At 39.3% G+C, this 21,594-nt stretch overlaps 2 protein-coding genes across 2 annotated transcripts in view; both read left to right on the top strand.

Moving 5' to 3' along the window:
• The window catches only part of anxa13 (annexin A13), an 88,324-nt gene that overhangs the window by 22,886 nt on the left and 43,844 nt on the right, over positions 1–21,594 (top strand). The window lies entirely within an intron of this gene.
• myo3a (myosin IIIA) overlaps positions 10,518–21,594 on the top strand; it is a 57,443-nt gene continuing 46,366 nt past the window's right edge. Inside the window, exons 1-3 of the mRNA XM_061063979.1 lie at positions 10,518–10,642; positions 12,014–12,197; positions 15,333–15,467. Coding sequence (XP_060919962.1) covers positions 10,641–10,642; positions 12,014–12,197; positions 15,333–15,467 — 321 coding nt within the window. The 5' untranslated portion in view covers positions 10,518–10,640. The remainder of the gene's footprint in view (positions 10,643–12,013; positions 12,198–15,332; positions 15,468–21,594) is intronic.

Raw genomic sequence — 21,594 nt, 5'->3', positions numbered from 1 at the left:
AGATGAAAAGAAGCAGACATGTGTTCTTTCTGTAAATGTGGTGAGAGAAATGATTACTGATGAGCAACAGAGTGCGTCAGTTATACAACTCTTCTCCACTGGGGAAGAGGACAAACTGTGTTTTGATGATGAGTCACTGTTGGGACTACTCAGCCTCAGGTCAGGAACCCTGCTGACTGTACTTATGTGGGATGGCAATGTAGTGGGCGAAAGCAGTTTGTTGTTCATGTTTTGTCTGATGTATTTGATGCACTTTCTCATTGCGACATGGCTCTTTGGATGGCAGTGTTACTATATCTGCATCTGGGTCCACTCAGTCTAATTTGAAACAGAGCTCAAGTATCTCGAATATAAAAAGCATTGGATGGATGGTAACTTTGAATGAAACGTCATGAGAACTTCAGATGCAGTCGAATGGAAATGTTAACGAGCCCGACAGAGTGAAAAGTTCTGAATTTGTTTTTATGACTAAATAATAATATACCTCCTTCAAAATGCAGTAACCTTGAGCAAAACCAGACCCATGATGAACAGCCATCTGCAAACTGTACTGGGCTTGAAAAACGGGATAGAGGGAGGTGCAGGAATTTTGCTTTCACAATATTTATGTTACGGTTTATGTGCCCAGATTCATGTAAACAAAATACCTGTTTTCAACATGTCTTTCCTGAATCCAAAATAAGTTTTCATTCACCGCTAAACAGGCACCAATGAATCTGAGTGTAGCAGCTAGAGCCTCACTGTTAGGAGATAAGAGTTTACTGAAATGTAAATAGCAGGGGGGGTAACAATAGTTGCTGTGGCTTCTACTGATTTGCTTTACGTTGTATATAAAAGGCATTGTCCTGTCAGCATTTTATTGGAAAACAATATCTAGTTGGTTTATACCTTCATTTAAATCTAAAATCAATAAGAGTACTAATAGCTCACCACTGAGTGAATGTCACTTCCCTTGAACAAGTCAGACTGTAATGAGAGGCAATGCAGAGGGTGCTATGAACAAATGTCTCAGAAAAGCTCTGCGTTAAGAACTACGATTATGGAAATCTCTATTAAAATTCAATAGTCGTACATCAAAGGCTGCTAAAAATACACTGTCATTCACCCAAGTAGCAACTCACAACCTGCAACAAATCCATTAACAGCACATGCAAGCCTGTGTCTCCACAGTTAGATTAGCTCAGTTTCAAGCCTGCGCGTTGTAATGCAAACATTTTTTTTCTCCTCATTTGACCTCAAGGCAAAAAGTGTTCTCACAGCTTAAACAATCTGTAAACAAGGTGGAATGCTTTAGACTGCATTGTCCTCTGTGCAAATTAGAGAGGAAGGAAAAATGATGAGAATACAAATGATGTGCCTTCATTTCACTTTGTCACCAAAGCTGCAGCAAAGAGTCTCAAACGTAAAGCATCTTAACATGTTTGCAAAACATTTGAATTGAATTCAGGTCGACTGAAAAGAAGAGGCTTGCAATATTCAAAATTGAGCTTCATGCATGTATATGGTGACTCCAATGATATCCTAATGATCTTTCTATCAACTGCCCAATCCCTACACTCATTTAGGTGGCTCATGAAATGCTATATTCCACAGCTGGGGAAGTCACGGCCCACTGGTTTGCCACAATGGCAGCCAGTCATTGATAGCAGCCACGGGCCTGTCAGGCATTCACACCACGTACCTACAGCCACAATAGCCTCATCAGTAGCCTTATTCAATCAGCCTTCACTGACAGAGCTGACTTGGGTGCTGCAGACCCAGTCGGCCGTCCGCTGATCTGCATCACAGAGGAATCAACAATCAGAGCGTCCCTCCTTAAATCTCCTTGAAGTGATCTCTGATTTTCCCTGATTGTGTCCGACACTGTGCCATTATTCCACTCAGCGCTTTTGGAGTGTGACAGTGTGATTAGTTTAGGGGAGGAAGGGACAATGATACACTGTTTAACTGTTTGTATAGCTTGTCTTAGCAGCAGTGTACCAACATAGGCATACAATGAATGGTGCTTTATTCAACATTTAACCCATGCAGATTAGTCTGAATGCATACAGAAATACAATCTATGTACATGTTGTTTGTCCCTCTGTGACCTACAATTTCAAGATGTTAGCATGTGATAGGAAAAATAAAGCACAGGTGTATCTGCAGTGAAGTCTTTTAAAACTAAACTTAACCTTGTAATGGTGGTGCAGGGCAGAGCATAGTAGCGTCTGTGGGGTATTGATGATGTAGGAAGCGATATGAGGCTGATATTGATTACCGCATGTGAAAACACACAAAGAGGGAGAGACTGTGTTAATCAATCAACCTTCATGAACTGCTGCCTGTCCTTCAAAACCACCATGTCCACACTGTAGCAGAACTGCTGTTTGACCCTTTGTTTGGTTTAGGGTGCTGCCCTCTTACTCCAATCAGGACAGACTTACCGCTACTTGAAGAATTGGACATCGTGTTTAAATGTTTGTTAAGCCTTTAATATGCCTATATTGGATTGGTTTTCAGTTTTTTTTTAGTGCAGTGTTTCCTGTTTCTGCTTGGCCTGTCACACCTCCATCTTTGTGGTCAGATCCTGATGACATGTCTTCGTTGTTAAAGAGCTCCTCAGTTGTTTAATGTTTGGCTTTGACTCTTTTTCTCGGCATATTCACACAAAGTACACTTTTTTTTTTTTTTGAGTTGTCATTTCAGGATTAAAGCCAAAAGCAGAAGCAGGAGTAATCAGGTCCGCTTAGCTCGCCTCCATTACTATAATATTATATAATATCTCCATATTATTGATGATGATGATGGTTGTGACGATGGTTTTTGTTTGATAACGACGACTTATAAGATGGTTTCTATACTGATTAGAGCTCTCAAGAACTGCCCTCAATGTTGTGCTTTGCCTCTGGTCACTTCCTGTCAGCACCTGTGTGTCCAATCAGACTCAAAGCTGATCGTTTGCTCTTACTGACATTGTTCCCTTTTTTCTAGATCCTTGCTTGTGTTGTACTTACTCTCTGATGTACGTCGCTTTGGATAAAAGCGTCTGCTAAGTGAATTGTAGAATTGTACTATAAGTCCCAACTTATTTGAGGAATTTCTACAATAATAACACCAAGCTCAGCTATGCTTCTGTAGGATACTCTGCATTGTGCTGACACACTTCTCCAGATGATGTTTCAGCCACTTGTCAGAAAAAAAAAGAGACGAGACGAAGAGGATGTTCAGCTAACAGAAGTGCAGCAATTGGACTTTCTTAAAATAAAATCTTGCCGTTATGTAATGACCCCCACCGTATCCTTTAAAGCAAAGTGTGTAATCTAAATTATAAACACATTTATTTACAACATTTCATAAATAATAAACCAGTTCAAAGAAGAAAAGAAGACAGTCTAATGAAAATGCTAACCCTCATTTTTCCATATAAAATCAATGCTTGAGTCACTTAAAACTTTTTTTCAAATGTACTTTCTCCTCTTTATAATAAGCAACAACAGGACGCGGCTAGACTTTCAAATAAAGTGTAGGTAATTTCTGCCTGAAGCCAAGAAAATGCACTTAGTTTGTGACACAATGCAGAGACATTCATAATGACAGTACAGTCATAGTTCAACGAGTGGGCTGGAAGAGACGAAGCCGAGTGACTTGCCCGTCGTTCCAGTGCCACTTAGTTTTCAACAACATAATTGTTCTCAACCCCTAACACTGTTCTGAATCGGAAACACATTTCACAATTTATCCATCGTCAGAGTAGGTCTGAAAACATGTCCGAAAACATCTTCTTTAATTTCAGGTAAGACACTCTTTTTGAACAAGCCTTTTTCATTCTTATTTTCGTGTAAGTACATGTATAGTGGTGTGTTTAATGGCTTCATGTAGCTTTGTATGCGCGTCTGAGCAATTATGGATTGGACTTTCTATTGTTCGCTAATGCATAAAGGAATACAAAAGGTATTCAGCTCCGAAAAATAACACTTGTAAAAAGCAATTAAAGTCGGCTTTTGTGCAGCTCTAGTGTTTGATTTTGTTTTGGTTAAGCATTTTAAGTTTAATTATTTCAATGTTTTTTTCTGCCACTGAAAAGGCACATAAGTAAAAACGACACATAGAGGTCTGTACAGTATGTTAGAAGGTTTATTTGATTATGCAGCTGTGTGTGTGTTATTTATTTATTTTTTAATAAGATGAGATATCTCAGGGGAACATCATCAGTCAGAGAGGATGACTCTTCACGGTGATGAGACTAGGGGCTGATCAGTGGGTGAAGAGTTGGGAGTGCAGCAGAGCAGTATGTAGGTTACCTGTCAGAAATATTAAGCTTATTAAGTGCTTATGTAATGCGTCACACTTTGCTTCTCATCCAGTATTTCATCCAGTGTGTGGCATTAGGCAAAAAGAAGAAGACTTTTATAAAGATGCTGTACTCATTACAAAGTCATCTGGTTATAAACCTGTACTAGGTAAGCCGAGTGTTTCTACTGTATGTTGGTAAGATTTGTTTTTATTACAAAATGATGCATTAGATTTTACATTTAAACATCAATTTAAACAATGCTGTCAAAGTATTTTTAGAGAGCATTTAGCATTTGTAGCTTCTACACAAGAGCAGGAGTCAATACTGTAAAACTTCAATGAATGGCCCGGGCTTTTATTTTAGTAAAAGAGACTGGGCCTTCAGTTGGGTTGGGCTTTTATTTGAAGTTTTAGGGTATGCTAGAAAAACGAGATTAGGCGAAAGCTATTGCTTATGCCACCACGCTCACAGTATACTCTACAGGGGTTTAGGAATTCATTTGAGTTAATATTTGTGCTCGAAAACTAAACACATCAGCTTCAGTGATAATAATTAATCCAAATGTTGACACCAGATTTTGGGACAATCCATCAAAGTGTTGTCAAGAAAACTCACACAAAATAAAAGTGTCAACTTCCTTGTTACACTAGAGGGATGAGTCAGGAGATTTCAAAGTCCTGGACATCTTCCAGGGACTATGAATCAAGTGGATAATGTAAAATGTGTACTTGCTTGTCTTGAAACTCTGGAAGTCAGTCAGTAGAGTCCATCCTGGGTTTAGGAATACATGTCCTAAACTTTAAGAAAGATCCACCCGATGTTGTAGTATTATTCACTTAAACAACTCATGTTCACCAAAGTCTTGCAAATCAATTTTCTGTCAGACAAGAATATCTGCAGAAAGTTTCAAGGAAACCCTTCAAAACAATGTTAACATTAAATCTGTTGTTCAACCAAGAAGCTCAGAGACGGACATTTACCATGAAAGGCCATACGTTGCTTTACTGTCTTTCTGCTCTGTTCCAGATTGGCAAAGGATGAAACCCTTGGAGATCTGAATAATCATTAAATGTCACCAACTCTGGACTGATCAACAACCTTTAAGAGAAATGTAAAGTGAAGCTCTAGAGGGACATTGTTCCATAGTTCAAATAAAACAACATATCTGATGAACTTTTAGATAAAAACCATTAAGTCAAAGCAGCTTATCAGATATTCCTCTGAATCTTTAATATCTTTTAAATTGCTGACCAATTAGGATTAGGTAATTTGTCAGACACCTACATTTGATAATGATGATGATGATGATAGGCAAACCTTCAACACAGCAAGCTAACATTACAACAGCATTAGAGATTATGTGTATGATGTAAGGAACAATGTTTTAATCCTAATTAAAGACACATAATGGGAATGATATTTGATCTTTGATTTGAACACTTCAACATGTCTAGAAAAAGGACTTCCTGTTCTCAGAGTAGTCTAGTAGTCTCACCGGGGGGGGGGGGGGGGGAGGGAGAGTGTGTCTAGTCTGCACACAGAGCTGGACCTTTGCCCACCCTAATCATATGGCTATTACGACCATCAGTGCATCTCCATCCTTAGTCTTGGTTCAGCTTCCAGGAGCCATTTGTAAAGCAGTGGAGCAGGAAATGAGGTTGGTTTGCCCCCGCCTGGAGGATGTGCTTGGGGGAGGCGCGCTTAAGTCGGCACGTTGATCACGCAGGGTCCCTCCCAGATGGAGAGCAAGGGGGGGGTTTGTGGGGGCTGGGTCATCAGTTGAGGTGGAGACAGAGTTAGGGTGTACAGTGTGTTTGTAATGGACAAAGACATCACTGGCCCACAGATTTATTATTTGCCAAAATCCAGGAGCCCCCAAAGCCGACTGATTGATGGTGTTTTATTGCATGGTCACAGCACTGGACCTTTTGTAGTGGCTCTTTGAAAAATGAAATATGACATCTTTTCCTCAGCCATTTTTATAGATATTCTCTGTAGGCTCTTCTTCCGCTCAATATTCGTCTGAATGGGGCATTCAACAGAGACATAGGAGGATTTTAATGATGTTCATTTTTGTTTTTTCTACAACGGTTGTTAAATCGGACAGTGCGTGTCACTCGGTCGGCCACCCAATCTATAAAGCGCTGCGGGAAACACTGCTGACATTAACTACTGAATATTTGTGATGTTAAACAGAAGACAGTCTGGACCTTTAATGTAGATTCAGAAAGTAAATATACGCTTTCATTTACTTTGCTAAATGGATACCAGTCCAGTCAGTATCTTTACGCTTTGTTGTTATTATAAAGGTTTCGCAAAATGTTGATTGAGTTGGTGCAACAACAATTACCCAACTCAAATGATCTTTACTGCTTTGTTCAATAACAAGAGGCTGCTCGGAGTGAGTTTTTCTCTCACTGACGGATACACACCTCTTACTGTTTTGGAGAAAACAATCACTGTGCCATCTGTTAGTCTGTATGATAAATTAACAGCTTCACTGCGTGAGCAATTAGTTTCTGACAGTTTGAGCAGAATCAATAATTTGCAGACACTAGGCTGCATGAAATCTCACTTTTCCACCACATGAACTGACTTTAAAAGGATGTAATTGGGAAAAGTTTTTGTGTCAAATTCAAGGTATTATTAATGTAAACAAAGGACGCGGTTGCAAGACGAGCAGTTTCTCACTTAACTCCATAATTATTATTTTTCCTTTTTTGTTTCACTGGATGCAGGTTTCATTTAACAAGCCATCAAGTCTGCTTTGTACATGTTAGCAGCTAAGCTAAGGATAATAGATCTTACTTTTGAACAGTTAAAAACGTAGCTTCAGTCATGTGTTTCATTCACGCTTGCAATTCACATTTTTATTGATGTCCATTCAGTAAAAATAAATTTGTTACCACAACACCCCAATGGTTCCAAAAATGTAACAGAAAGTCACAACAAGACTGTCTTTGTGTCGTAACATGCAAGAGACCTCTAGTAGAACCAGACTCATGTTGAGCAGACATCTGTCCCGACTGTGTTCTGCTTGGAAAGTGTGATAGAGGGAGAGAAGAGGAAGAGAGCTGGAGAGCCTCAAACAAAAATAAAACACGTTACATTGCATGAAGGCTCGTGTCACTCTGTTTGACCCTCCGGTTCTATCGGTGAAGTTTATGAAATCTGCTGCTGTCTGTCTCACATGAACGATCCCTCTGCAGGCTAAACGTGCATTGGAGAGCCGCATAGGTTTTTATAATTTCAGGACAAAATCATTGATAGCGACAATTTGTTGGTAGTTTGGTAGTTGTCGTGTTTGTTTAGGAAATTTCCTATTCAGCAGCGTCAGAAAATAACAAACGCTCCCTGAGAAAAATATTCACTTCCTCTTTTGTTCATCTTCAAGGCAATTTTAATGTTTATTAGGCTTTATATGTGATTTTTCACACTTCAATATAATATAAATCAAGTATATCCTCTGAAAATAACTCTGTGAGTCATGACTGTCTACAATTGGTGTAACACCCGAGTCCCACTGTCTGTGATGTTTTCAGAGTTTTCAGAGTCCTATCTTCACTTTGTTTACATCGTCAGGACGGCCGGCTGACTCCTCCCCTCTCGTATAAAAGTTGTTTAATTGAGGGACTAGAGAAAAGAAGAATAACATACTGTACTCACTGCTTAACTGTGTTTCTAGATCACGCTCATTTCAGGTAAATTTACATGCAGTGTGAAGATACGGGCATAATAAAGATCGCTAGCATTAGCATGCTAACACAACAATGCAGCGCCAGTTGTTTTGGTTTCATGCTGGGGCTCAAGGGCGACATCTGCTGGATGAAAAAAAAGCATATAAAGCCTTTAACAACTACTGTAAATGAGTGGTTGTGATTTGTTATATTGAAAATGTGAAATCTAAGTAACTGAATGTATCTTCACCAAGCACTACACCTGAGAAGTCTCTGACCTGAACTCTCAGTCCAGCTCTTTCTTGAACCCACAGCATCTCTTTCCCCAGCAGTGCCTGTGTGTGTGTGTAATGGGACACTGCTAAACGATGCTGAGAGCGCTTCAGTGCTGTCACGGCCTGTTACACCTGACTCCATCCTCTCTGCCGTCCATGCACTCGCCTGTTGTTAGCTTGTCCTCTCCAGGCTAATTTATGACACTATCAGACTCATCGGCTGCTGGCTACTGGAGGTCCTCATGCTAAAACTAATTACTTAAACTCATTACTTAAGCTTAATAACTTTGTGTTCCTTATTCTTGATGTATAATACATATCAGAGGAGGCTGGGGCACTCAGGAACTTTACCCTACTCTTGCTTGCTAATGCTATCCTACACAACTGCATACTCAAGCATGTAAAATCACTTAAAGAGTGTAAGTATGATGGATTACTTTGTCTTTTTATGACACTATATATGCTAATACTAATGCTAAAAGCTTAAAGTGTGTGCATCTTCACTTGCTTTTTCAGTCGAACACATTGTTTGCATGGTTGCTTCATTTGGATTTCCTAATTTGCAATCTATGGGAGTGGCTGAGCAGGCAAGGGCTTTGTGTGTGTTCACCTGTTTGTGTGTGTGTATGTGCACAAATCTATGCTCCATGCTTACCATTCACGTGTCTCCGTTCACTTTGTTCCTCTCAACATCAGCCACCAAAGGTCAGTAAAATATGCAGAATGAAATACGTATAAGTAATCAAGTTTTTTTTTTGCATAAATTTCATCTGTAAATAGTGGCATGCATGGCTGCTGTACGTTTTTGAGTAGACGGACTCGTTACCAAGAAAATAAAAGAAACATGTCAGAGTTTCAGGACTTTCTTTAAACCTGCATAAAGAATAAAAAGCTCTCTTGTGATAGCATCAGAAATTGCAAATTAATTTAATTAGGATTTGTTTGTTGACTAATAGAAAAAAATAAATTCATATATGTGATGTTTTCTTCATTAGGATTGCCTTTGTCCATGCAGTAACAAAAACTTGCGTCTCTTTAACAAAACCTGATGTTTCTGCTTCAATGTTTTCAGTAGGCAGATTTTTGTGGCTTGTTGACCAGCAGTCGTCTTGCGCCAAGGTTAAGCTGTCACTTTAACCCAGTCACCAGAGTCACAGATTAGTCTATTTTGGTGTCTTCTTTTACCAAATGGATCTTGTGTTTCCTCGCAGAGCTTCAAATAGCTGAACCTTTTTTTTTTTTTTTCAAGGCATCAAATAGCACATTTCTACCTGGGGCTTAAAAAACATTTTTTTTTAAATCTTCCAATTGTTTCCAATGTTAAATTGTTTACATTGGAAACAAGACATTTGTTGATTATTAAAAAACTGTTGATTCATTCAAAAACATAGCAGATCACACAGGGAGTGTACGCTTAGGTTTGCGCTCAATTCTATTCCGTTTTGTACTTGTACACACACAGTGGTTAATGCTACAAACCTAAACAACTAACTAATGGTGACAGCTAGCCAGTGCTTCAGGGCGGACAAGGTTGGATTACACCACGCGAGCAGACACATACACAACACACACACACACAAACACCGTCTCCTCTGAGGGGTTGTTTTCCCTGCAACCTGTGCTCATGTTGGAGGTGTCCAGTGTGAGTCCTTTGGTTTCGCTCTCCTGTCTCATGTGTCACAGCATGTTGTCACTTATAGAAGCCCTGATGTATTATTGAAGACGCCCGTCGGTTACTCAGGCACTGTACATTAGGCTAACATGAGTGCAATTACCTTCGTCAGGATGCATGTATGGGAGTCTAATTGCTCTGCATAAGCAATGACTGATAACATCACTGCAAAACATTGCCTGCGTGCCAGTTTCATCTTGCTCTGGAGTGGTTTATACACAGTTACTGAATCAAACTGATTTGTATAATCACAATGATCATAATTAGTTTAAGATAATTAAGATATAAACATCTGGGAAGGGGAATGTAGATAGCATTTTTAAACACATCCTCCTCTAAGTGACCACTAGTTATCCTCATATAAAACCAAAAAATAGAATGAATGAATGTAAATAAATAACATAACATAATAAAGAGAGGAGCTGCCCTCTGCAGCACTGTGCACTTAGGGCAGCTAACCAGCTTTCCTTTGTGTATGAATGGGCGTCTATATGGGGAAAGGCTCATGCTGCAGCAGTGGCTAATTCCTGCTAATCCCATCGTTCTGCCTACCACTTAGCGATGGTTTCCAATGGCAGCCCCAGCGCAGGGGAATTGCTGGTGAGATTAGCTAGCGTTGGCTCCTCCTCTGTGGTTTACAGCCAGGCCAGACTGGCCTGCCACCACGATCAAGCTTACCTTTTGCACATAAATGGATTAATTTGTTTTTCAAAGATGTTCCAAGTTTTATAAAGAGAAAAATGTAAGTTTGATGCAACCTATTCTGCTCCTATTGTGCTTTTTTTTAGTTGTGTGTGAACTGTCTTTTGAATGCTGAATTCTGTGAGGTCATGAGAATGGTCTGTGCCGGGTGTATGTGAGGTTGTTTGTGGAGGATTTGTTTGGAACTCTTTGATTGGCTGCGGTTAATATAGCTTTGTATGTTTCCATGCAAAGATGGGATCCAGTGTTTGCTCTGGGTTCGTCATTGCATTCTGTACCCTTTGGTTTATAATAACAGTTTGTGATCAGTGGGTTTATACTGTTGATGTAACAAGTGTAGAAACGCACAACAAGGTGCATGGAGAAGCATTGACAACACAGTTTTAAAAGTTGGCCAAGAAATGAACAACTCTAATGGTTTTACTGACAATGTGCTGATTTTGAAAAAAGTTTGATTCATGGAGTGTATGATTATTTATATAAATTGTCAAATTCACTACTAATATCATGATATCTATGCATCATTGTTGTCATTCCTTTCACGTCCTCTAATAAGAAAACTCGTGAATCAGACCTGTCTTGCTCCCATTAAAAGTCAGCGTAAACAGAATAATAACACGTCTGCATCAGGCTCCAGTGTGTTAAATACAATATGACAGGAAGTAACATAACGTCCAGAAATAGCTTTCCAGTTTTTTTTAGGGGGTTGGGTGCCTTCAGATGAAGACAGTGCTGAGTGTTGGTTGCCTTTTTGTTGAACACTCATACAGTGCAACACAACCAACCCTCTGTCAAGAAGCTATCGTACTTTCATCTTAAACCAGCCTTTTAAAAATGATCTTCAAAAGTCTGTTTCCACTAACTGAAAATCAACTAAGACGGCTAGAAGGCTGAACATTATAACACACTAAAAATGTCAGCGCTCATGTGTTGGATGGAGGTAAGAGTTAGTTTGACGCCCCCCCAAGAAATGACACCTCTATGAGCGCTGTGACACCCTGCAGCTCCACAGTAAAGTGTTACTATAGAGTTAAAAGACCAAACCTTCAAAATTAACTGGCTAACTGTCCAATGGATTATCCTTCAGTTAAACACTTGATGTGCTTCCAGTTTAATTCCCAAACAAATCACCATGACAGCACATTGATCCCAAGCCACTCATCAGGCTATTCTTCTGTCAGTAGCGTAGCCGAAGACACAAGAAATGCATTCATTATTTCAGCTCCAAACCAAAGAAAGGTAAAATGTTGTTGTTTAGTGTGTTTCGTCTGAGGCTTTAAGTGTTCTTGAGTTGAGCTCTTCTTATATGTTTACTAATATCTCACATGGATAATATTTGTATATGGTATTGGCTTATTGCTGCTTCCCTCTCTGTGTCTAAACTGTGACCCATGTTTTTTGTCTTTCCCAGGAGATCTCTCCTCAACATGTTTCCACAATCAGGGAAATCGATTGTCTTTGACAACTTTCCAGATCCAACAGACACTTGGGAAATTATCGAGACAATCGGAAAAGGGACCTACGGAAAAGTCTACAAGGTGCTCAACAAAATTGATGGAAGCAAAGCGGCTGTAAAGATACTGGATCCAATTCATGTAAGCTGACTTTCTTATCTGGGACATTTCATTTCTGGTATTCTGGCATCCAGGAAATGTTGACTAATAACTTAGGTAGGGAATTATTATTATTTTTTAAAAGATTTTTTGGGGGCTTTTTCGTGCCTTATTGTAGAGATAGGACAGTGGATAGAGCCGGAAATCAGGGAAAGAGAGTGGGGATTGACGTGCGGGAAAGGAGCCATGCATCGGATTCGAACCGCTGTGCCACCAGCGTCCGAGGGGAATTGATTTTTGTAATGATGAAAGCTTTTATACTTTTCTAAAATGTGAGGTTTACAAGTATACAACATTTTTAATGCTTATGGAGTTTGTAGACCTTCTGAAAATGGTTAACTTGAACACTACTGGCTCCTAATATGATTAAGACCTCCCTTTAAAGGCACATCCATTTTACACTGAGAAATGTAATGGGAAGAAAAAGTTTTTAAAAAGTTCAGTGAAGTATGATTACAGATCTTTGGTAGAGTTTTACAGTACTCAGCTTTTTAATCAGCACAGGGTGATTTAGAAAAGGAATTTTCTTCCTTCTGCAAATAATCTCAACAACTTGCTACTAATGTCTCATGATTGGGAAATATCACGGCAGTATTCTGATAATGTTGGGCTCCAGCTTGTGCGGACATTCAGAATTCAGCCAAAACACTTTTGGCACCCATGCGGAAATATGGGACGCAAATTTTTCCGGCGAGAACATTTTGACACAGAGCAGAGAAACACGATCCTGGCAGCGAGGGGATGATCCATCCGATAAAGCAGAGAGTTTCTACACTGACATGATTTACCAATTACAGAACATTGCTGGATGGAAATGGCACCACATTTATGAGCAGCTACAATTATTGTGCCGTCTCAAGCTTGACGTAAATTGTACATGAAAAACAAATATCCCTATTTCCAGATTAAAGAAGAACAGTGAAGACTGTCATAGGACTATAGTCATCATTGAAGTCTCGTTAGCTGTCAGGGTTTTTCTGTGTGGACTGATAATAACATTTATTTAGTTTATTTTGAAGGTAAACTGAACGGCTTATTTAGCAGCTCTAAAGATGAGTCATTTGATCTATTAAAACAAACCATGCTAGAAAAACTCATTAAGCTTTAGTGAACTTCTAACTGTCTCATTATTAAGAAATGATAATCTACAGACCACTAGTCTGAGAGCAGAGTCACAACCATCAGTTTAATCACAGCGTTCATTATCTCATGTATAGACCTTTAACATTACATACAGAGCTGCAGTTTTGAAAAGTCTACTATTAAGCTACACAAGAAAATACGTTTTTAATGTAAAGCACAGAGTTGCATATCGACTGTAAAGTTTTCTCCCATCAGAGCGGTAGTTCTGAACCCTGATAAAGACAAAGATAGATCTCTTTCATGGTCATGACGGAGAGAGTACACAATTTGTCTGATCATTCATTTCTTTCTTGCCAACGTCTACATAGTTTAAACCTTTATTGTGTCTGAAATATAAGGACAGAATAACATTGTTTGAGCTGCGGTAGACATATAAATGTCACATGAAGGGGACACAAGGCAGAAAAAATAAATAGTCCCTGCAGTAGCACACATACATAATGCCACACTGTACTTAAAGTCTATTTCAGTTAAGATAAGCTCAACAAAAAAAAAGACTACAACAACTTCTGGAGGTTTATGTTTTATCATAAAACATCTAATCTTTATGAATAAGAGACGTTTCCAGAGTCTAAAGAACTCGCATCATTACAGTATTTAAGTCTTGCTGTGGTAGTAGAGTGTCACCCGACTACACAGTGTGTTGGCATACATTGTTTTCACAGGGGTTACATAACTTTACCCACCACATCCACAGTTGTTTTGCTTTTCCCTAAATGCATTGTTATCAATACTTTGTCGAACAAAAGACACAAACTGGAAGTGTCTGCTCATTGCAGCCGCAGACGAGATTAGCAGGGATCAGATTTCACTTATTACGTGACAAAGAGTAAGGAGAGTTGACCCAGAGCCATGCAAAGAGGTAGCTGACTGACAGGACAATGGTGGAGGTGGTGAACATAGGTTTGTGTGTCCTTTACATTAAATATGCATATTGGCAAGATTTCTGTGTGTGTGTTTGCCAACCAGATTTCTATGTTATGTTAAATACCCATGTCGTTGTCGACTGATCACACAGCAGGGCTCCAACAGGTAGTAGAGAGTATTCAAACACATACTCTCATACCTTTCATCACACAGTGGATCCCAGTGGATTGCACTCATGAACACAGTGTTGACGTTTTCAAAATCATTTCTGAAGAGCAGAAACAGAGACTTCATTTTATACTGAGGTGGTCAAACGATCACATTTTTTATTGTGATTAATTCTTAAATTTTAATAGTTAATCGCGATTAATCACATCTTTAATCACATGCTTGAAATTCCATTATTTCAAGCATGCATTTTTTTAAATTTCACAATAAAAAATGAAAACTGTAAGGCTTTTACTTTGATTTTTGTGTTGTTTTAAGTTGTGAGTTATTTACTTGCTGTTTGAATTCAACCCTGCTTTTATTTTGAAAAAAAGTAAGGACCTTCTGGTAGATTAAACGTTACGGCATTAACTTAACCATGGAAAAAGGAACTCATTACACATCAAAAATGAAATGAAAACAGCTTAAAAGAACAGCAAAGAAGTGAAACGTTTGATGTCATGAGGTGGATTTGACTTTTTGACTCGTCAGCTGAGCTCTCTGGGAGTTTCTTAAACTGAAATGAGACATAAAGATGCAGCAGTGTCGTTTCTTTTCCATCACTGTGACTACAGGGAGACGCCGAGGAGGCTTATCCACGGTGCGTCTTAAAGGTCAAAATAGCATGCCATTAATCACCATTTAAAAAAAAAAAAATGCATTAATTTCAGAACTTAATTAGTTGTGATTAACTAGTTAATGTTGACAGCCTTATGTTATACACATTATAACCCTTTAATACAAAGCTGGATGAAAGGAGATGGTTAGGTTAGCATATCTTCTCAATCTTCTCGCCTAAGTAATTCCTTTGAAATCTTTTGTCTTAAACGATTGGACAAATTGAAATGAGCGAACATGTTTGTGGCTGTGACTAACTGATCTTTGTCCTTTACTTTTCAGGATATCGACGAGGAGATCGAAGCGGAGTACAACATCCTCAAAGCGCTCTCTGACCACACCAACGTTGTCAAGTTCTACGGGATGTATTACAAGAAGGATATAAAATGTGGAGATCAGCTGTGGCTTGTCTTGGAGGTAGGATCATCACTTTCATTATATGCAAATAGAAAAACGACCATGTGTATACAAACCCATTCATTTGCCTAAGGCCTTCAGAGATGTTTTTTTGTGTCTACTGCAGTTGCTGCATGCAGACAGAGAGTGTTAAAATGCAGATTACAGGTCAGATTATACTTCACACAACATGTCTCACCAGGTATACGAAGCGTTGAGCAAATCCGGCAATGGGATTATGTAACGGTTTAAGTCACAACAGGCAGTCATGGAGTTAATTTAAGGGCCACCTGGGAGATGTGGTTTAGGTCGACATGGATGTGTTGGGGGTTGCTGTTAGTTTGCGTGTCACAGGTGCCCTGCTGAGTGCAGGAGAGCAGGGATTTCTGTTTACAGGGGCTGTCTCAGTGCATCAGTGATACACATGGAGCACAGGCCAAATTCATCTTGAAGCTGATTTCTGTTGTTTGAGTTTTAGGCAGAACGTTCTGACGCTGTTAAAGGTCTAGGGCTGCAAAATAAATCACAATGTCATGCTCATGCTCATGTCTGAATTCATCGCAATGAATCAAAAAAGTAAACCAACAATGCTCTCTCAATGAGCATTTTCATGTTTGGATGCAATGTTTTACCACATCTTAGATGCAGACATATGAAGCTAAAAAAAAACTAACCTCAAATTAAATGTTACCTTTAAGCGGTGAAAAAAAATACTTCATGAGGAGGGGCTTGTTGCAAACACAGGTATTGTGTAAAGCATGCAGAACTACATATAGACATAAAACTGTGAGTTAGCTAATATGCACTCTGAAATTGTTTACTTATTTAAATTGAGCTAGTTATTGCAATATTTAACATATTTATCTCATATAGTGAAGGCCTATTCAGCCTGCTGGTGCACACCATATTATAAATTGGAATTTTAAAAAGGCCTGAATGTGAGGTTCTGTTTGCTGAGTGGTTAGTGCTCGCGCCCCATGTACAGAGGCTGTAGTCTTCGAAGCGGCCCAGGTTCAAATCCGACCTGTGGCTCCTTTCTTGCACGTCATTCCCCACTCTCTCTGTCCCTAATTTCAGAATCTATCCACTGTCCTGTCTCTCCAATAAAAGGCCCAAAAAGCCCAAGAATAAATCTTAAAACAAAAGAAAAGGCTTGATTGTGACCAAAGCCATCGCTATGTTTGACTTTGAGGCTGCTAACCTGCTAACACCCTGGAAAGGTTAGATGCAGGTATGAATTTGTGATATTTTATGTGAACATTCAAGGGGACCTTGCTGCTGCGGCTGCTTTCTGTTCTTCTTAAAAAGCTTTGCCTTCAGCACCCTAGTTCCCTAGTTCTGGCGTCTTTCATATTTCATTGCCCGCTGTAGCCTTTATCAAATGTCAGGCTCTGCACAAACATGTAATGGAGGTCAGACCCAGCAAGGGAAAAGTGTTTGAGGAGTCGAACACGGCGGCGGTCATCGGTTTTCTTTGCCTCTTGACTTTCTGACCGTGTCATTTGTGTTTCTGCTTTGATAGAGAGAAGAACGAATCAGTAAACAGGGTCAGGGACGATAAGAATGAAGGAGAAGTTTCAAAGCTGTGGTCATAACGTTATTTAAAGAAGTGTTTTTTAAAGAATGAATCAAAGTATTATAGTCATTATATTGCATTGCCTTTAGAATGCTAATGTTGGTCTGCCTCTGCCTTAATACGTTTTAGACACGGACCTTTAGAGGGTACATCTTTATACTTTAGGTATATTTTAATATCTTAAAAAACAACCACAGAACTAAAGAGAACTAAGCCTTTTTCATTGTAGGCATTCTCAAAGAACTGCCATGCCAAAGTATCACATTTGAATTTGAATCACTCTGTTGACATTGCAAACATTTAATTGACCAATAAGAATCAGTTTTAGCTGATGAAAAAATCTCCTCCAAACCCAGCTCTGCACAGCCCATCTGCATCTACTCTTATCAAACCCCATTTCAACAGGATACAGCAGCCTGACAATAACACCTCAAAACATGAAAGGACTACACAATTTTTTTTTTTTTTTAAAAAGGACAAATTAACAGAAAGAACATTGAAAAAAGATGAATTGCTTTGCATGTCTCATTTCCAGTTGCAATTTAATTTAGTCATTTTTTTATCTTCAGTAAATTCTGCACACACACACACATTAACTCTGGTCTCAACAAAGACACTTTCTCTGTCTGCACCTCAAAAGAAGTGCCCATCTCCTCCCATTTGCGCTCCACAGTGTGCTGTATTTTTCCATTATCGTTGCAAGAACAGCGTGTCCATATTTCTGTAATCTAAGCTCAGTGGGCTCTGCATGAACAGCAGCAGTGTTATGCTAACCCAGTAGATAGTTTTCACCTCTTCAGCTTGTGTTTCTTTCCCTTTTCATCACTGTCCTTCCTCCTGACCGTTCAAGAGGACCCTGCAATTACTTTGTTCCTATATCAAGTACAATCTAAGACGCTGAACAGTCACACCAACACCACATTATCACAAAACAGAGACCTTCATCAGATAGGATGATTCTTATTTTTTGCACTGTGCTTGATGGTTTTGTGTTAAGGTAGTAGATTTTTTTTTTTTTACGACATTACTCGCTTCCTTTGTGTAAAAATCTGCTGTCAGTAGAGTTTACCCAGCTCTGCTACTTTGTTTACTCCATGTTTCCCGCTGTGGTTTGCATAACCAATTTCAAAGTTTCCCTTGCAAAAATCTGCAGCCAGCAGTCCAAATCTGGTGGCTAATCCTGAGGCTGAATCACAGCCTGACAGTTTAGCAAGTGGGGCTGCGTTTGTGTGCATGTGTGTGTATTCTGAAGGGGCTTTGGCAGTCAAGAGACAGGAAAAGCAGGCAGTGAGGTGGTCATTCACCATGGTTACTGTCCCTTCTTTCCAAACTGTAATTTTCCATCCTTTAGCTCTGCTGGGAGGAGCCTGTTTGTGCCGCTGCTCTGACAGCAGACCGCTCATTATGAACCCAATTCATACAAATTGCATCCTCTTCTTTGTTAGCGCCTCATTGGGGTCTGTGAGCTTTTGGCTTTGCCTCTGTAGTGTTCTCTTTTATAATAGCGGATGTGGGTAGAGAAGAGCAAGCTTTCATGTATGTCGGCCTAATTCGGCTCCCATAGAGTTCAGAAATACTTCAAAGAGAGCACTGATTGAGCAACTTTTATTCTTTAATTGGAAACACAAACCTGATTTGGATGTGCATTTCATTTGCAAGCACCTGTATTTCATCCAAACAGCCTGTTAAATGAAGGCCAGTGATTCATCCAACCTTTAAAAGCTGATCTTTGAGCTGAATCTTATCTTCCATTATGCCTAAAGGAAAAGTCAGAATGCCACGATGTAACGTGAAATTGTCTTACTGCTTGTCTACGTAGCTTTTGAGCCTCTAATTAAAATCATTGTATACAGAACTGAACCTCTGCTATGTGTGAGGGTTGCGAGTGACTACACCAGAATGTCAAACTTCAATGTAAAAACCAAATTAGAGAATTATAGATGCGATTATTTCTTGTTCGTATTTTTAAATTCTCAACAAGAGCAAGCATATTCCTTCTTTGCCGCAGTTTTTTTACTAAAGATACGACTGAAGATCTGAAGTTTTTTTATTTAAAGCATCGTAACTTTTCGATACTACTGATCACCCAGATGACTTGGACATTATGCAAGTATCCAAAAATGTTGACAACCTTAGTTGTTAAGACCATTCTTGTTTGTGATACTCTTCTTTTTTTTTTTTTTTTACTGTTAAAGACAAATAATAATACCTTTGGTCTGATTCAGATTGCTCAAAAAGAAAATGACATTGGGTTTGAAAAGCTTAAAATATGAGCTTTTTTAAAACTTAGATTTTATGCCAGCAGTGGAGAGTTTGTTTTACGGTTAATTTAGCTATGATGATGTTGTAATAGCAATGAATCTCTTCAATGACAGTATTACTACACCTCCAATATTTTAAATAGAACACCCTGCATCCTGATACGTATAGTGTTGCCATATTCACCAGCTAGGCTAAAAGGGCGTTGGTATGAAACGCTGACTTTTGGGAGAACGTCAACAACTTAAAGTAACTACAAGGACACTTTTCACATCTTTCATTAACATGTTATCACATATCTAAAGTATATTTAAAAGTTGAGGTGCACACAGATGTATTTGCAGCGATAGACTAATAGGTGTAATTCATCAGCGCTGACTCTCTCTCTGTTTTCTCTTAACTGTGTTCCTAATGGCAGTAGAGATCGGATAGTGACAACATTGAGCGAGCCGAAAGAGCTGCAAGTATTTAATAATAAATGGGCTCAGTCATTAGGCAATGGAAGAAGTAACTGGGCATGAAGGGCCCTTTGCCAGGACTGGCATCTGGCATCTCAAAGAGTTTCAGTTTTCTCTGCAGAGATGGAAGAACTTGTCAAACTGTCTTTGTAGCACTACATTAAACTTTTCTATACGCTAGAGTGGCTACAAGAGAATTATTTCTCAATAACAAGACATGACTGTGAAGAAGAATAAATTACCGGCTGTGTAGGAAGAAGTACGCTGAAGTTAAAGTTCCATATAAACATCTAAATACTACACCAGCACCTCATTGACAATATGTGCTTATGTGCAAAGGGGCAACTTGGGACACTCACAAAACCTGAATGTCCGGAGATTTTCCAGGGTTCACAAGTGAAAACAGCTTAAGAAAAGGGCACGCACATTTAAGCTCGTATACAGATTTACCTCTCAGCATGACAATGAGCAGAGCACAAAGCTCAGATGACACTGGACAAGGACCTGAATGTCCTCGAATATCCCAGTCCACAACAGAGCAGGACTGGAGTCCACCGGATCTGTCTGCCGGACGGAGCATGTAATGGACGAAACCAAAGAGTGCAAAGCTAGTCGAGGGAAACCAGAGAGGAGTTAATCATCAGTTCAACGTGTAATAATTCAATCAGTTCATCAGGAAAGTAAATCAGAGTTTGAATACTGAATGGTTTGCATTGGTATCACGTAACATCTCCGTCTAAACCACGTCGTCTGTGTTGTTTGTTTGTTCTCGCTCATTGTATCAAGCTGTGTTTTCATTGGATACCTTCTGGAAGTCAAAGAATAAACCGCTCAGCCCTCATGAACCCTCTTCGGTCTCTGTCCTGAGTTGTTCTGCCCCGGTATCCCTGGGTCACCTGCACAGCCCTTAATTGACAATAAGTTTAAAATAGTATTTCTTGTTAGAGCTTTCCAGCAAGTGGTGGAAGGGCGTGGACACCTCAGCTGTTATGTGTAAACGATAAGGCCACTGTAACAACAGGAGTGTTTTTCTCTGGATGTCGGTCCAGTGTGTCACGCACATACACAAACACGTTTAGTCAGTGTTACAGACACAAGGCGACTCCACACGTCTAATAATCTAACTAAGATTTAAAATGCACGTTCATTTTTTTTTTTTGCACGTATACGTACATCAAAGAAGTTGACTTAAGTCGGCACCTGTGTGTTTAAAGCTCGTCCGTTTCATCTTTACATCCGTTTCATCCACTTCCTTTACAAGTCTTTGATCGAATAACTCGATTTACATGTCTGAACAAGCACCTGACCTCATTTGTAATGGAGAACATCCTTCTCAGTATACGTTTTTTTTTCTTCTTTGAAAATGAATAGACCTGGTCAAACTTGTGACATTCAAGATGAAGATATGAGAGGTTGATCGCAACAGACCTTTTTTTTATGCTCGTTTCTTTCTAGAATTTCAAACAATCTATACAGAACTTTTTGGTATATAATCAAGGATATTACTTGATTTTCAGTTAATTAAAACCAGTTGAATTAGCATTGTTTTTCCTCTTGAAAACCTTTTTTCCTTCTTGGTGCATTTTCTGCAGCTGGAAGTAAATCAGTTTTTAATGTGCTTTAACATGTGTGTCCATATCTTAAATCAGAGACCTTTTTGTTCTCTCTCTCTCTCTCTAAGATTTATTTTTTTTGGATTTATTAGATAAGACAGGAGCCTGGATAGAGCCTGAAATCAGGGGGAGAGATAGTGGGGAATGACATGCAGCAAAGGAGGCACAGGTCAGATTTAAACCCGGGCCCGGCCCGCCCAACAGAGATGGCTGGTGCCCCCGCTCAGGATATGATTTGCATG

Source organism: Labrus mixtus, chromosome 19, assembly GCF_963584025.1.
Source record: "Labrus mixtus chromosome 19, fLabMix1.1, whole genome shotgun sequence".
NCBI lineage: Eukaryota > Metazoa > Chordata > Actinopteri > Labriformes > Labridae > Labrus > Labrus mixtus.
The sequence above is the reverse complement of the archived record's forward strand: the minus strand, read 5'-3'. Positions and strand labels throughout refer to the sequence as shown.